Genomic DNA, 15,215 nt, shown 5'->3' with positions numbered 1-15,215 from the left:
TGGCACATTGTAAAATGGGATTGATTTACACACCAGAAAGACAGGAATTGGGAAATATAAAATGTATGCTAAAGGAACAAGCAGCCCTTATGGCACTCTGTCCTTCTACCTACATTGACCAGGGTACTAATCGTCTCACTGAGGTTCTCAGTGAGCCTCTCGAGTTTGTTCTTGGGTTATTGGCACATGGGAAAGTCCTTGTGTTCTGCAGAGATGCTTTTAAAATCATTTCAGTAAGTACATGCTTTACTATAATTATGTATATTTTAAACATAAAGTGGAACCATATATCCCTTCACATAGATTACATTTAATTATAGTCTTGTTAAATGTTAAGAACGATTTACGGGAGAGAAGAGAAGCTTGAATTTGAGAGACCTTGGTCTTTTATTTTTTTTCCATGTAAAACACCATCCTTAGTTAATATGAGACGTAAGAGCAGTGTGTCACTCTGGAACTTGGCAGAATGGATTGTCCCACACTGATAGGTATCTCCCCATCTGTAAATGTTTACCTTGGTCTTCTGGAACAATCTTGAGCATCATAAATATTCATCGTTGAGAATGCATACGAACCTGATGAACACAGTCTCACTTTTCCGTACTCCTAGATCCTGAAGTCCACCCTCAGAGTGAGGATTACTGGGGCCACGTGAATCCAATAGGACCCCGAGCCTGCTACGATGAAGGGAAGCGCGTTGCTGAGACCATGTGCTATGCCTACATGAAGCAGGTATCGAACCGGGTTCTGGGGACTTGGGGTGTAGACGCGTGGAACGTCTGTTCCATCAAACTCTGAGCGGCCATATGGCAATGAAATGCCGTGATTAAGTCCACCTGACAGTGGTGACTGGGGAAGCTTAGTTTCCCACTTCTGTAAATGAGTAGTGTTATCAACAGCTTTTCCTGTGTATGTCCTTTTTTAAAAACAATATCCTGTGGAGATAAATGTTTCAGTGTGGAGTGCTGTTGCATGGCTCTGAAGGTACATTTCTCTATTGCCTGATTGCCCACCAGCAGTTAGTAAGTGCTTCTGTTTTCCTGAAGCCTCCAAATCAGTGAACTTTATTATTAATAATTTTTTTTACTTTTTTTGGACTTATTTAATAGGAATAAAAATGAATTTGTGATTTAATTTGAATCTTTCTAGAGATTATTTATAGTGATTTACTACTGTTTCCTGATTTCTTAATTATATATTGCCACACTGGGGGGCTTCTCCCATGGATGACGTCATGTTGTGGATCTGCTCACCCACATGCTATAGCAGAAGGAGCCCACAAGACTGAGAGGTGGAGTGTCAGGCACCCTGGCTCTGCCTCCGTGTGCCTTGGACCTGTGACCCCTTTGTCACAGCACTGTGACTGCAGGCGAGGGCCCAGACTAGCCTGTCTTTTTTTCGGTCACCGTCCCTGAGCTTGGACCAGCTTTTGGATACCCTCATGGACGTGCCCTCTGGTTGGGGGAGGGAGGGGCATGGGGCCAAATCATTGCAGACTGGAGTCAGCTGGTGTGGCCTGTGCTCCTAGGACCTAGAGATTTGGATGTCTGTCCCTGGGAGCAGCATTCTGAGGCTGAGGGTCCCGCGTGCAGGCGAGCTCAGATTCAGACAGCCCTGTGTTTTGCATGACGGAAGAGGCGTGTCAATGTGCCTGTCATTGAGAGTCCCTGAGCGTCTTTTTTTTTTTTCTCAGAAGAGAGTTGTCGGGAGCTTTTTTCCTCATATTTTTAATGAAATACCAACATTAGAGACACAGGATCCTGTGCCAATGGAGGTGTTTATTTATTCTGTCTTCTCTCTCAGCCAGAGGAAAAACTAATTGCTTTCTAAGCTACTTTGGGCCACCGGCTTGTTATCATCTATTTATTTTAAGAGGCATAAATGAGCTCTGGAAAGGACATTGCTGTATCGGTCTGGAGCCCAGAATACTTGATGCCACAGTTTGGGAAGGTCTCTGAGATGTGGAGATCAGCCTTTGGATATGTTGGTGCTTGAGGAAACTAATCTGAAGGCTTGAAGGGCGCACATGTTGCATTTTACTACAGAGTAAGTTTGAAGACTGTTGTGCTTCTCAACTGTGTACTTGTGCTTTCAGTCTTGTGGTATTTCTTAGTTTTTATATAGGGTAAAGCTGGTGGGCAAATAGGACATTTTAATTGATCTCTTAGTTTTTATTTAAAGAGTCTAGTGAGTCTCTGGAGAACACCTTCTTCCTCAGGGTAGGTGCTCACGGTAATCGTAGTATTTAGTAATAGGAGAGCCAACATTTATTGAGCACTAACTGTATGCCAGGAACTGTGCAACACACCTGGGCACTAGCCAGGGTGCTTTTTTCAAACACAAACCAGCGCTGCATCTGCACACGTCAGCCGGCTCATGAGCTCAAGAATATAGCATCTCAAAAAATCTGGATCTGTCGGCATTTACCTTTCTGCCCATAGAGGTCTTGGGAAGTTAATGGCAGAGGCAGCATTGCCCGGAAAACTGTAAAGTCATGTTCCCATTAGAAGCTCCTGTGTATACAGTTGGTGTGTGCCTACGTGTCCCTGATAAGAGTGCCGACACAAGGGTGTCCCTGCATAGCAGGGGCTGTCCTTGGGAAGGACAGTCACTCCCTGGACTACTGCCTCTGCTGTGGAATGTCTGGCATGTGCTTCACGTACAGGAGGCCCGAACAGATGATTGTTGTGTGGATGGGAGAGTCACATGGTGGTCAAGTCAGTATTGGGTTCTTCCTGGGACACTGAGGGCTCTGCATGTGGGAGCAGTGCATGGATGGTCCTAGGTCTGAGAAAGCCTTGGGGAAGCAAGGCTCTGTGCTTTTTGAGGAGCTTGGGGTCTAGGCTGATAGCACCTGGTATCTGTAGATCCATCCAGTCTCATCACACTGCTCAGCACACCTGCCCAGGGACTCCTGTCTGCCTGGGAGAGTGTTCTGATCACTGCTATCCAGAAATGCCACCTGCCTCTTGTGGTGAGTTGGTACTTCTGACCTGATGTGATGCAGTAGGACTGCTCCTGCTCCTTTGACATGGCCATTAGGTCAGGGAGGGACCACATCATTTTTAGTTCTGGTGGTGGCCCAGCAGACAAGTGGAGGTTATGTCTCTTGATGTGGGGACAGCATGGTCAAGGGTGGTGGGCTGGGACAGAGGTCGCTGGGACCTTGCCGGAATCACAGCTCTAAAGAGGCCTGTGAGGAAGGCACAGCACGGGCTTCCCACCGTCCCTCCCCTAGTATTTGTCTTACAAATACTATGCTCCCTTATAGGGAAAGCCCTGGGTCCAAGACCAGGCCCCTTTGGGGTGCTCTCTCTGTCTTTAGTCTGGACCCTTGGTGAGGAGGAGGAAAGAAACATGGCTGCGTTTCCTGTGGTTGAGAGGTGTTTGCGTTCCTGCTCTGTGGCAGGAACAGACAGTAAGAAAACACACATGTGTAGGAAGGAAGAGAAGTTGTTACCCATAATCCTATCTGGAGATGAAAATAAGGACAAAATAAAGGAAAATAAACACCACCCTGTGAAGATTGTGAGAATGTAAACATTTACATCATTAAAACAAATGTTTTACTCAGAATTTTGTCTTAGCTACCAGAAAGAGTGGGTCGAGCACCTCCTGCCCACATGGGGTTGGCCCTCTGGGAGTGGCCTAGCCTTAGAGTGGTAAGGGTTGGCCTTCTAGGTGTGGCCTGGTCTTGGGGTGTCAGTGTCGGCCCTTTGGGTGTGGCTTGGTCTTGGGGAGTCAATGTCGGCCCTTTGGGTGTGGCCTGGTTGGGGGGTGGTCAGGGTTGGCCTCTGTGGAAATGGCCTGGTCTGGGGCAAATCAGACCCTCTTTGGGGTTCCCACCCCAAAGTGCCTGATTTTCAGAACTCTAAGTTTGCTGCTCTCATTCTTAGTGGATGTAGCCCTTCTGGACTCTGAGCGCTCAGCAGGGTGCCCTGCAGTCTGGAGGCTGTGCCGTGCCGGGCTGCAGTGGGTGCTGCGGAGGACCCGGACCCCGTGGGCGAAGAGTGCCTGTGGGGCGCTGGCCTCTGTTAGGGCTCAGCCTATAGGGCAAATCTGTTGAACCTCACCTCATTCTCATAATGACCCTTTTAAGGTAGTGGATGGGTCGCCCATTTTACAGATTGGAAAGTAGTTGCAAAACTTGCATTGAGCTCCTCGGCTAGTAAGCACAGTTTGAACCCACACCTGGCTGCGCAGCTGCCAGTGGCCCTTGGTTCAGCTAGAGAAGATGCAGCTGCAAGTCCAAGGACATTGGTGCTCCTCTGAAGGACCATGGGCAGTGAGGACACCCAGAGCCAGTGGTCCACACAGGTTTACTTGGAAATTGCCAGCTGCTCCTTAGAACAGTGTGGGTAGCTAGCAGGGAACGGTGTTGTGATGTGCTCTGTTCATAATTAGAATATTCAGCCTTTCGGGATAGCAGGATAGAGTCAAGGCTTTGGGTGTACAATTTAGGCTGTGTGTCTGGAAACAAATGAAAAAAAAAAAAAAGAATGACCAGCGAGAATGGGAAACCATCATCCTTTGGCATATTTTCAGTTAATTATTTTAATAACTTTAACTCTTTTTTTTATACATGACACATCTTTCTTAAGTGTAAGTTGTCACTTCATTGTGAAGACTGCATATTATGCGGTTTTTATCTTACTCTGAATAAATCCAGTGTATAAGGATTGAGAATGTAGTCAAGAAAAGAGGTATGAACGATCTTTTTCTAAAGATTTTAAGGATCTGTTTCTAAAGAACTTTTCTGAAGATCTAAAGGAAGATTTTCCCTTTTCCAAAGGATTCTCGGAATTCTGAGTTCATTTTCATGTATGGAAATACCCTAACGTATTTGAAATAGAACTGGATTTCCCAGAAAAATCTGTCCCACATACACGTTTCCAAACACGTCCTTCACAGAAAGAGAAGGTCCCGTGAGTCTTCCAGGGAATGGAATGAGATGGAATGAAAGAGGATTGTCACCTTTACAAAAATAGGCAAAAAGCGAAGCTAGTGTTCAAAGTTTGTTTTGCAGTGAGCTGTTACCAAGGTGGTGACACCCTGTGCCCCATCCCCGGGAGCCCCACTCAGCATCGTGCCAGGTGTCAGAGCTCTGACCTGCGTGTCTGTGAGCATCTGAGCTTAATCGCGACTGATCTGTTCATGTTAGCAAGATGTGTCTGCAGTATCAGAAAAGCCCTAAGAGAGGCTATTCTGGGGGTCTGGGAAAGCTCAAAATTTTTTCCATAGAAGCTGATGGTGATTGCTTCTTCATATGTCATTCCTGCTTCTGAAGGGTTTCACAGGAACGTGCGACTTTCGGATACCAGGAGAAACCTGTCCTTTGAACTTGCCAGGGAGCAATTAAAGTGCACTTTCTCTGTGCCCTTGGCTGCAGCACTTGTATAAATGTGGGGACTAATCTGCATGCTGTGGTCGGTGGTTGGTGTGCATGTGAGCTCCTGGCCCTGCGTGAGTAGGACTGTCTGGCGTCTGTGGCCCACCCACAGGGCTGGGTCTGCAAAACAAGCCACCCTTCATAAAACCGTAGACTAGCAGAGCAGAAAGCCAGAAAACTCAGAAATCATCTAGTTCGGGGGTCTCAAGGGTTTTGTTTTATCTTCCAGCATCAGAATACTTTTTAAAAAAAATTTTGTTTATTTGACAGAGAGAGATCACACGTGGGCAGAGAGGCAGGCAGAGGAGTGGGGGGGAAGCAGGCTCCCTGCTGAGCAGAGAGCCTGATGCGGGGCTCGATCCCAGGACCCTGAGATCATGACCTGAGCGGAAGGCAGTGACTTAACCTACTGAGCTACCCAGGTGCTCCCGGCATCAGAATACTTTTAAAAAATTAAATAGTTGGTATGTTTATTTTAGTTCAAAAAATAGATATTCAACAAGCAGCTCTCCAGTCAAATGTTTGAAGATGGTATTCACCCGTTGGGGTGACGTCCCAGAGTCGCCTTGTTTGCCGGTTCTGCCGCTTGCTCACTGAGCACCTGCCCTCCATGCCTAGAAACTGGCAGAGTAGTACTTGACCCCTTCTGGCCCTGGTGTGAGTGTTGGCCTAGCCTGCTGCGTGGCAAGCACTCTGGACTGATTGTTAAGACCAAACCAGAGCTGTTGAGGGAGATTGCCAGATGGACATATAACTGCTGTCCCCTGACCTGGTATGGCCTTGTCCCTGTGCCACCACCGAGAGTGGATTACAGCTTTTTAGCACCTTGGAGAATCATGCTCAGCAGGATTGCTCTGTGTTCTGTAGCGGCCTCCGTCCTCTCCCCAGGGAGGGAGCAGACCCCATTAGGATGCATTTAGTTGAGGCCATGGGAGAATTGCATGGTTCAGGGTTCACCGTCTCAGGGTCCTGTTGCTTTTGTGGTGTGTGCCCTTCTCCCAGTGTGTGGGGAAGATTATGGAAGCATCACCAAGTTAGGCCTGTTGGACCTGGGAGCCCTTTTTGTTATTTCTCTGACCGCATCCCTGCCTTAGGTATCCCCTTCAGGGCAGGCTGCCTGCACCACGGAGGGGATGACAGAAGCACTTGCTCCCTCCCGACGTGAGGCCTCTGTGTTCCATTTTCCGGTACCTGCCATAGTGAAGACAGGGACTGTGATCGTACTGTGTGGTCCAATGGCTTGAGACGGTACTGGCCAAGGAATGATTGCATTTGAAAGAGAGCTTTTGAGGAATAGCCCATTTAATCCCTGCTGGCAATATTTCTGTCCTCTGGAGATATCTGGGGAGGGGGGAGTCTTTGTTCTAAACATCACTGTATCTCTTGGGTTACTGTTGGCTGATCAGTCGGTAGGCCTGCCTACTGAACCGCTCCCCCTTCCTGGGCACTAGAAATAGGGAAGGAGACCTTCTGATGGCAGCTCACCCAGTTGGGGTTGTATAATATTATAGCCTGGCCACTGTTTCTGAAGCCCAGTTATCAGGCAGGCCACGTTCTCTTTACCCATGTGTGCTGACATACACTGACTCGAGTGGCACCCTGAGCATTGTCTTCTCTGAAGTTGCTTCTGGTTGTATGTTCTATGTTGCTGTGCCTCAAACTTGGAGGAGTTATCCTGATGCTTCATAAAAACTTCTTGGTGCTTGGAATCATAAGTGAATGAATGACTCCTGATCCCCATCCTGGACAAAACCACAGACACAGTGAAACCCAACCATTCTTAATGACCAGCAGTTCTTTCCTGAATCAGTGTTGTGTGTGCGAGTGTGCAGAGACCTGGCCTTGTGCCGTGGTGGAAACTCAGATGCACCCAGCCTGGTAGTCGGCAGGACCCTGCCCCCAGCAGATGGAACGTTGACTGTGAGATAAAGAGTTGGCGCATGTGTTTGCTCATTGGTCCTGCAGAGGAGGGTCTTCCTGAAGAGACATCACCGCCTATTGGGCACCTACTGGGTTTTCATTCAGGGAAGCAGGCTTTGGGTCAGACATTGACCCTTTCTTCAGGCCTGAGATGGGGAATCATTATACTTTCCTCCCAAGTGTGGATGTGAACACCCATTGGGCTGTCACCATAAGCGTCCATGCCAGTACCTGCTGACGGGTCTGCCCTCCTACTTGGGGCCCCTGCAGGATCCCAGGGGATGAGGGCTGCTGAACTGTGCATGCTGAATGGGGGTGGCCTTTGTGTCCTGATGAAGCAGTACACAAACTCTAGGAGATGCCAGAGTGTGAGAGGAGAGCAGGTCTTAAGTTGAGGGAGCCTTGGGTTTATGTTTATTTCATTTGAGTTTTGAGAGCTGGAGTGGTCAGAAAAGCATGGTGGCTATCCTAGCAGCTGTGCTGGTCCTGAGAAGTTGTCCTGTAACACCTAAGTTCACAGTTCAAATAGGAAAACCAAAACAAACAAGTCCATGTACACTGGCCAATTCATGTCTGCAGAATGCAGCTTCTATGAGGCCATGTTCTGGAAGGTGGTTCTGGAGGACAGAGAAGTCCAGAGGAGGAAAGCATTTGATTGGTTGCAAACCTTGCGTAGCTCATCGAGCTTCCTCCTGCTGGGCACGTTGGTTTGACTCTTGTAAATTTGTTGAGGTTTTTCCAGTCTTTTTCTGGACTAACACCCTATTTATCTACTTCTAATTCTTTCTTCATCTTAACAATTAAATGCAAGTGGATACTTTTTGAGTTATTTTCTGTTGGCATCAGGATCTCTCCTTTCGCCTCCACCCTCCATTTTGGAAATACTCTCTGGGTAGTCCAGCAGAGAAACAAGTTGACTTAATCTTGGACCTAGGATTATAGTTCATACCTTAATCCTAAAACTCTGAATAGCTCACAGGAGCATTATAATGTATTGCTGGGAGGAATCAGCAAAAATATAGCCATCTGGTTTCTAGAAGTGAGCTAGCTGTATGCTGGATCCATGCTTCCTGACCGTTTCAGATCTTGGTGCCCATAAAAACTGCTCGTGTTTGTCTAGTAACTGGGGCAGAGATGAGGCTTCTGGGGGCAGAGGTGGCCAGCGGGTGCCTCCAACCACACGGAGGCCGCATGGGTCCTTGAGACACTGCACCTTGTCACCTCTCACTCATTACACCGGTGGAAAAGTCTGTGCTAAGTCAGCCCTGTTCATTGAGGGTCGTTCAGATCCCAGCCTGTGCCAGACCTGAAGCGGTAGAATTAGAAAAGAAAACTTTCTGGATGAGTAGAGACAACAGTTGCAACTACTGTTTCTCACTACAAGGCCCTTGCCAAGGGTTATGCAGGGACTGGCTTTTTGTGAGCCCCTGTGAGGGGAGTACCGCTCCTCTCCCAAGTGCAGTACAGCGGAGCTAGGGGAAGTGGGGCTGGAGAGCACACGAGCCCCTGGGCCTCACCCTGCCATCCTGCCTGCCCTCAGACACCTGGAAAATGCACGTCCCTAGTCTGATGGGTGAAACAGATCAGACACATGGACACTGTGAAAGTCCACCAGTTTGGAGTGTGATAAAAACGTGTGTAAACTTTTGGTTCATAAAGAAGCAGCCTGTGAAATTAACAGTTGCATGAGAGAGTTTCAAGAAGGCTTTGGGGGTTTAAAAAGCCTACTTTCCTTATTACATATTTTGAAATATACTTTTCCTGATGCGAAAGTAATGCATATTTATTGTAACAAAAACAGATTTAAAAAATACGTAGAAGAAAATAAACACCTATAATCCAACCACTAGAGACAGCTGCTCTCAATGTTGGCACCCATCTCTCCGGGCCTTGTAGCCAGTAGCCTGTAGGGGGCGCTGCATTGTCTTTAGTTTTTCACTAAAACAAGTCTGTTTCCCATTGGAACAGATGGGGGGTGTAGGGCAGTGTGCCTCTTTAAGAATGGGTGTATGTCCCTCCTTTTCCAAGATAAAGACCTTGCTTGTTTTTCTTTGCATCAGCTACTAAATATTCATTGACATTTAAAATCACTATTGACTGGTAAACTTGGGCAAAATACCATGCGAAGAAGATTATAAAAGAGTATGCACGGCGTGGTCCTCTTTGGGAAATAGATATTTATTTACTGGGGAAAAAGTGTTCAGCAAACATTTCTTTCCTTTGTACTGTTTGCTGCCTCTCAGGTTCTCTGCCGGTGGCTTGATGGGGTGGAATCGGGGACACATTCAAGTTTGGTATAACTCTGTGCAGTGCTCAGATTTGTTAGTGAACGTGTTGTATACACACAGCCAGAAAGCCTCTCTCATCTGCGAGCGAAAAGCAGGGCGTTTTCAGACTTATTTATGGTCTAGGCGCCGGAAACACGAGGTGAAATGAAGGCATCCCACACCCTCCTCTCCTGTTCCAGGAAGGCGTTGAAGTGCGCGTGGCCAGGATCTTCAACACCTTTGGGCCACGCATGCACATGAACGATGGCCGGGTCGTCAGCAACTTCATCCTGCAGGCGCTGCAGGGAGAGCCGCTTACGGTAGGTGCCAGCCTCAGAGTACGGGTAGAGGGGTGCGGGGTCGTGGGGGTAGAGAAAGAGTTGGCCGTCTGCCAGCAAGCGACAAAGGAGCAGTGCCTCTTGGTTTGGGCATTTACTTTCCTGAGGTTGCCCGTTTGCCTTGGGTCCATCCCACTTCCCTTAGTGACAAGGAGGGAAGGCACAGGGCTGGAATCCAGAAGAGGAGCCCTGGTGGCCTTGCTAGTGTGTGGGCTGCAGCCTGGAGCATGCAGACTGGGCCTCCACGTGCATCTGCTCACACCAGCCTGCTGGCAAAGACCCTTCCAGACGTTCCCCTGGCCCATGAGCTGTAGCCAGGGCCATGTGTATCCTCGGTAACCCCTCAGGTTGCTGAGAAGTGAGGTGTCTGGGGCAGGGTTTGGTGGTTTTCTTGGTAATGCCCAGAAGCATGCCCTCTGCTCATCACAGTCAACCTCGAAACCTTCTGGAGCCCAGGTTCTGGACCTTGATAGTCTAGGGTCAGTGGTTCAGGTACATTAGGGTGGGCAGCCCATTCCACACACGTCCCCACCATCCCCTGTCCCCTCCTCGGGGAGGAGTGGCCCTCTTCTGCTCTACGAAGGATTTGCTGATTCAGTTTGGTTGGTTTTCTTTGGTTTTGCTGAATTCTTGGTGCTCTCTTCCTCTCCTCTTCCAGCTCCTCTCTTCTCTTGCTTTTCTCGTTCTTCCTCCTCCTGCCTGCCTCTGCGTCCTCTTACAGCCCTCTGGGCTCTGCGTCCTCTCGGGCTTAGTGTTGGGCTGGCGTCATATACTTGTTCCCATCTTGTTACTCTAAAAACTACAGGAGGGTTTGCTCATCAGCTGAGTGGATTCCAAAGGCGAAAGTTAACAGCTCTGCATCCATATGCATCCGCCTGTCTGTCTCTCAGTAGAGTAAGTTTATTGTTTTCTGTTCAGTAATGTTCACATCCATTAATTCACTTCGTTCAGTGCTCACAGCATGTGGGGCCCGGGTTCTGTTATTAGCCCATTGTCTAGATGGGGAGACTGAAGCGCAGAGGCTAGAGGAGTCGCCCAAGCTCACGTGGCCAGAGGGTGGCCACCGGTTTCCGCTCTTGATCACAGTTCTCCGTGGTGCTCGTTTCTTCTTGGGTGGGTTAGCTACCCTGAGGCCAATTCAGAACAAAAAGCTTAGCCTGTTACAAAATGGTCTGCCCCCCGCCACACCCCAGGGTAAGACACACGCTCTAGGCGACTTTTGCCAAACACGTCGCAGGGGAGAGGTGAATCCAAACCCCACCTCACTGGGCCAGTGCCATACTCCTGCTCTCCCCTCCCTGTACCAGCTGCTAGCCTCAGGGCCTGCAGATGGCCATGCCATGGTCACCCTGACTTCTCTCCTTCTCACACCACATATTGCTGCAGTGGTATATAGCCTGGTGGTCTTGCCCTAAGAAGATCCAGGATCCGGCCCTGTCCACCTCTTCTCCCTCCCCCAGGCCTCACTGCCATGCGCCCCCAGTTTATTGCCCCAGCCTCCTAGCCACTCATTCCCCCTGTCAGGGGCTCTCCACCCAGCAGCCAGGGAAGCCTCTAAAGAAAAGCACCAGCTCTGGGGGGCTTTCCCATCTGCTGGGAGCAGGATTCACGGGCCTCCCTGTGCACCCCAGACTCGCCCCTGCTGCTCTGTCAGCTCAGCACCCTGCTCCCACTGTCCCAGGAGCATGCTCCTTCCAGACATCTCCCTGTTCAGACATCCTCTCATTAGGGGAGCACTGGTCCATTCTGTACGTGATGATGTCCAGTCGCCACTCTACCCCTCCTAACCATGCCTTCTGTTGTTTTCCACTTCTCAGCGCCTGAAATACTATTTTTCCAGCCCCCCAATCCCCCTCTTTGGAATCAGGAACTGGTTTCATTCATGGCTGTGTCCCCAGCTGCCAGGAGGGTCCCTGGCACCCAGGCAGCATGTGATAAATGCTGGTCAAGCTGAGGATTGGGTCTATAGTGACCGCAGGCCTTTTTGAGGAGCACAAGTGCTCTGGGGCTTGTTCTAGAAGCAGGGGTCGTAGTGTGACTGCAAGGCGAAGCTGCCCCCCTCATCCATGCTCCCCTTCTGCCTGCTGATTGGGTCCCAAGTATTCCTGCAGCCCAGCTGCTTGGTGGAGAATTCCTCACCCTCAGGGACACTCCCGGAGCTTTTTTAGCCACTGCCTTCACTAACTCTCCTCGCACCCTCCATCAGAGCTGCTTTGTTTGCAGAGCAAACTGTTAAAAGCCTTCTGAGGCTTCTTGACTGACTGCCTCCTGGGCAGCACCCAGGGCCCCGGGGTCAGGGTCAGGTGGGCCCGCCCAAGAAAGCACCCATTGTGGACAGCGGGTGATAACTCATGTGTTGTCGCCTCGTTGCCAGGGACCGAGGAGCCGGGTGGCTGGTACTGTGCAGGGCCACAGCTAGTCCAAGACATGCCGCATTTCATCTTCTCTAGGCGCCTCTGGTGGCAGGAGTCCTCAGGGAGGCCTTTCAGAAATGTGTGGTCCCTTTTGTCACACAGAGTTCTGTGTCCCCTCAGTGTTTTGATGAAGCCGCTCACCCTTCATCCTTTGCTGTCCCATTGAGATGGCATCTCTTTCTGTCAAACGGCTCTATGGAGAAATTCTGAAGGAGGGGGCCATGTGTCGTGACTCTCAGTCCAGCCCCGCTTCGGGAACACTTGGTTTAATTTAGCAAGGAAGGAGAATAGGGAGTCTATCCATCCTTTCCTTTCCTGCTCTGTTTCCAGCATGTTCTTTCCAAGCCTAAAGATCTCTGTCATGGCCTCTCAGTGTCCCGCCTTCCCTTTTCCAAGCTGGGTTACTGTCATTACTCGCCTTCCAGCTGCTTTTTCCTGAAGCCCTTTGTTATCTTACCTCAGGGCAGATTTCATTCTTTGGGCCTGTCCCCACATCTTGAGTTACAGAGGTCTGTCAGGGTCACTCCGGGAGGATTTTGCTGAGTTCTGCAAGTCACGCACAGAAGCTATATACTTGAGATTGAGCGCATAGAAGCTCAGAAAATACTGTGTTCTCGTTTACAAGGTCTAGAAAATAGATGGTACGGTTCAGGGAGAACTAGCTCGTTAAGTATATTTTGAAGAGACGGGAGTTCACCACTCAGTCAAAGCCCTCGCGCATGCGTACCCGTTTGAGCATTATGGTTTAATTCTGTTTTATCACCTTATCGTGATTTATTCCAGTTTGCAGATGAGAGAGAACAACTTGATTGAGGTGAATTTTTCCAGATGTGACAGAATTGGGGTTTGAGTCACAGTCTGTATCTTTTAAAAAAGCCTTGCTGTATTTTCTAGAGGGAAATTTTGGAGAAACCATACTTCTTAGACCAAAGTCTACATCTTATTTACCCTTTGTATCTGCATTGTGGTATTGGAAGTGATCCCTAACTTCGGGCCGTCATTCATGGAGGCACTTGAGGCCCAGCTGTGGGGTTGGGGTTGGCATAGTGCTCCCCATGCTGACCCACAGTACTCTCCATGCCTCCCTGCCCCCTCCTCCCTCCCCGTTCCCTATGCTCCCAGGGAAGCTCCCTGTGATGCTCTTTGTGCTCCCCTGTGGTGCTCCCGTGCAGTTCTCCTTGTGCTGCCTCCTGTGCAGGGTATCTGCAAAAGGGTGCTCCTAAGGGCCTTTAGTCCCTGGACCTGCAGGGAGCAGCCTGAGCTTCCCCTGACGACGGGTGCCTGCAGCTCAGCTCTAGGCCCCTCAAGCCTTGTGGTGATGTTGTCAGGTAGTGAGGGGTGCCTGAACTCAGCCTGGCCCTCTGGGCATCACTTCCCCACCCCCGCCGCCTCCCACCCAGAAGGACGCTCAGAACAAGGCAGCTGTGTGAAACCCTCCGCAGACGCCGATTAATTCAGTCTTCAGGATTTTTTTGGGCTTCCCAGTATGAGACTCTAACCCTCTGGGTCTCTGACAGTTTGTGACATTCAAGCCACTGAATGTCGCCAGCATGATTCTCTTGTTCCTTTCATTGAGAAGGTGATTCTTCAGAGTCTTAACCCTGGCAGCCCTCTCACTTCCCCCTGGCTGTGGGCTCAGCCAGCACATAGCCTTGAGTCATGTTCCTTCTGACACATCCGATGGGACGGAGCACTGCCCCCGTGTGTTTGTCTGTGGGCTCAGCTCTCGGGCATCACAGCTTGGAGGCCTGATGGGAGCTAACACCAAGCCTTCATTGTTGCTCTGCACGGGCAGTGGGCTCTCTGTGAATGTTGGCGGCCCACAGCAGCAGACCCCCTGGCCAGGCATGGTGGGAAGGTGCAAAGAAGGAGACAGAGGAGTGTCAGGACCCTCAGGGACCCTAAGCACACCAGGAACGGCAGGTCCACGCAGGGAACCAGAAGCATAGCTCCACACCCACACACCTGTGTGTCAAGGATGCCGTACACCAGGCTGCTAATGGGTGTTGCCCAAATCTGATGCTTTATAATGAGACGGGAGAATGGCTCAGTGCCAGCTTGCCGTGGGCCACAGTTGATAGCTGGAGCTACAGGTGGTTCTGAAATTATTGATGCAGGGGGTGAGGAAGAGATTCCTGAACTTGGAGTCACGGTAGGTTTTCCTCTCCTGGACACTGGGTGCTGCGGTGCTCAGAGCTCTCGTGACCTTATCTGTAACGAGGTTGTACAGAAAATAACACAGGTGTCCCACCTGCAGTGCTCCTCAGGTGCAGGTGGATTTCCAGGATGATGCAGTTGTGGGCAGACCTCCCCCACCCCAATCCTCCTTCCTACTTACTGGGCCCGTGGTTTCCTTTCTGACTTGCCCAAAGGTGTCAGAAGGGTTAGCAAGACTAGGCAGTGGGCTTCCGGCAGAGCTGCCAAGGAAGGGTGAGTCTGCTTCTGAGAGGCTCGTTCACCTTTCTTCAGTGTTCCTGTGCGGAGTTTGGCTGTTGCACTTGTGTCTTGCAGACAGAAACCTCTGTAAGTCCGTTCCCCAGCCTCTTCTTGCAGGGGGCCCTCTGCCTAAGTAGGTAAAGCCGATGCCCCTATGACATTGGTGTATATGTGAACGCTTATTAAGGTAACAAAAGCAGCCTGGACTCCTGGGTGGCTCAGTCGGTTGGGCGTCTCTCTTCAGCTCAGGTCATGATCCCGGGGTCCTGGGATCAAGTCTCGCATTGGGCTCCTTGCTCAGCAGGGAGCCTGCTTCTCCCTTTGCCTGCCATCCCCCTGCTTGTGCTTGCTCTCAACCCCCATATTTATTTATGTCAAATAAATAAAATCTTAAAAAAAAAAAAAATAACAAAAGCAGCCTTCCAAACCTGCTTTTAAAAAAATGAAAAAG

The 15,215-nt window shown here is 49.8% G+C and overlaps 1 protein-coding gene across 2 annotated transcripts in view; it reads left to right on the top strand.

Annotated features, from left to right (window-relative positions):
• The window catches only part of UXS1 (UDP-glucuronate decarboxylase 1), an 89,682-nt gene that overhangs the window by 62,315 nt on the left and 12,152 nt on the right, over positions 1-15,215 (top strand). For both annotated transcript variants that reach the window (XM_032842450.1, XM_032842449.1), the window contains exons 9-10: positions 611-732; positions 9,777-9,896. In XM_032842450.1, the coding sequence (XP_032698341.1) occupies positions 611-732; positions 9,777-9,896 (242 nt within the window). The remainder of the gene's footprint in view (positions 1-610; positions 733-9,776; positions 9,897-15,215) is intronic.

This window comes from Lontra canadensis, unplaced genomic scaffold (assembly GCF_010015895.1).
Source record: "Lontra canadensis isolate GAN:19392208 unplaced genomic scaffold, GSC_riverotter_1.0 scaffold130, whole genome shotgun sequence".
NCBI lineage: Eukaryota > Metazoa > Chordata > Mammalia > Carnivora > Mustelidae > Lontra > Lontra canadensis.
The sequence above is the reverse complement of the archived record's forward strand: the minus strand, read 5'-3'. Positions and strand labels throughout refer to the sequence as shown.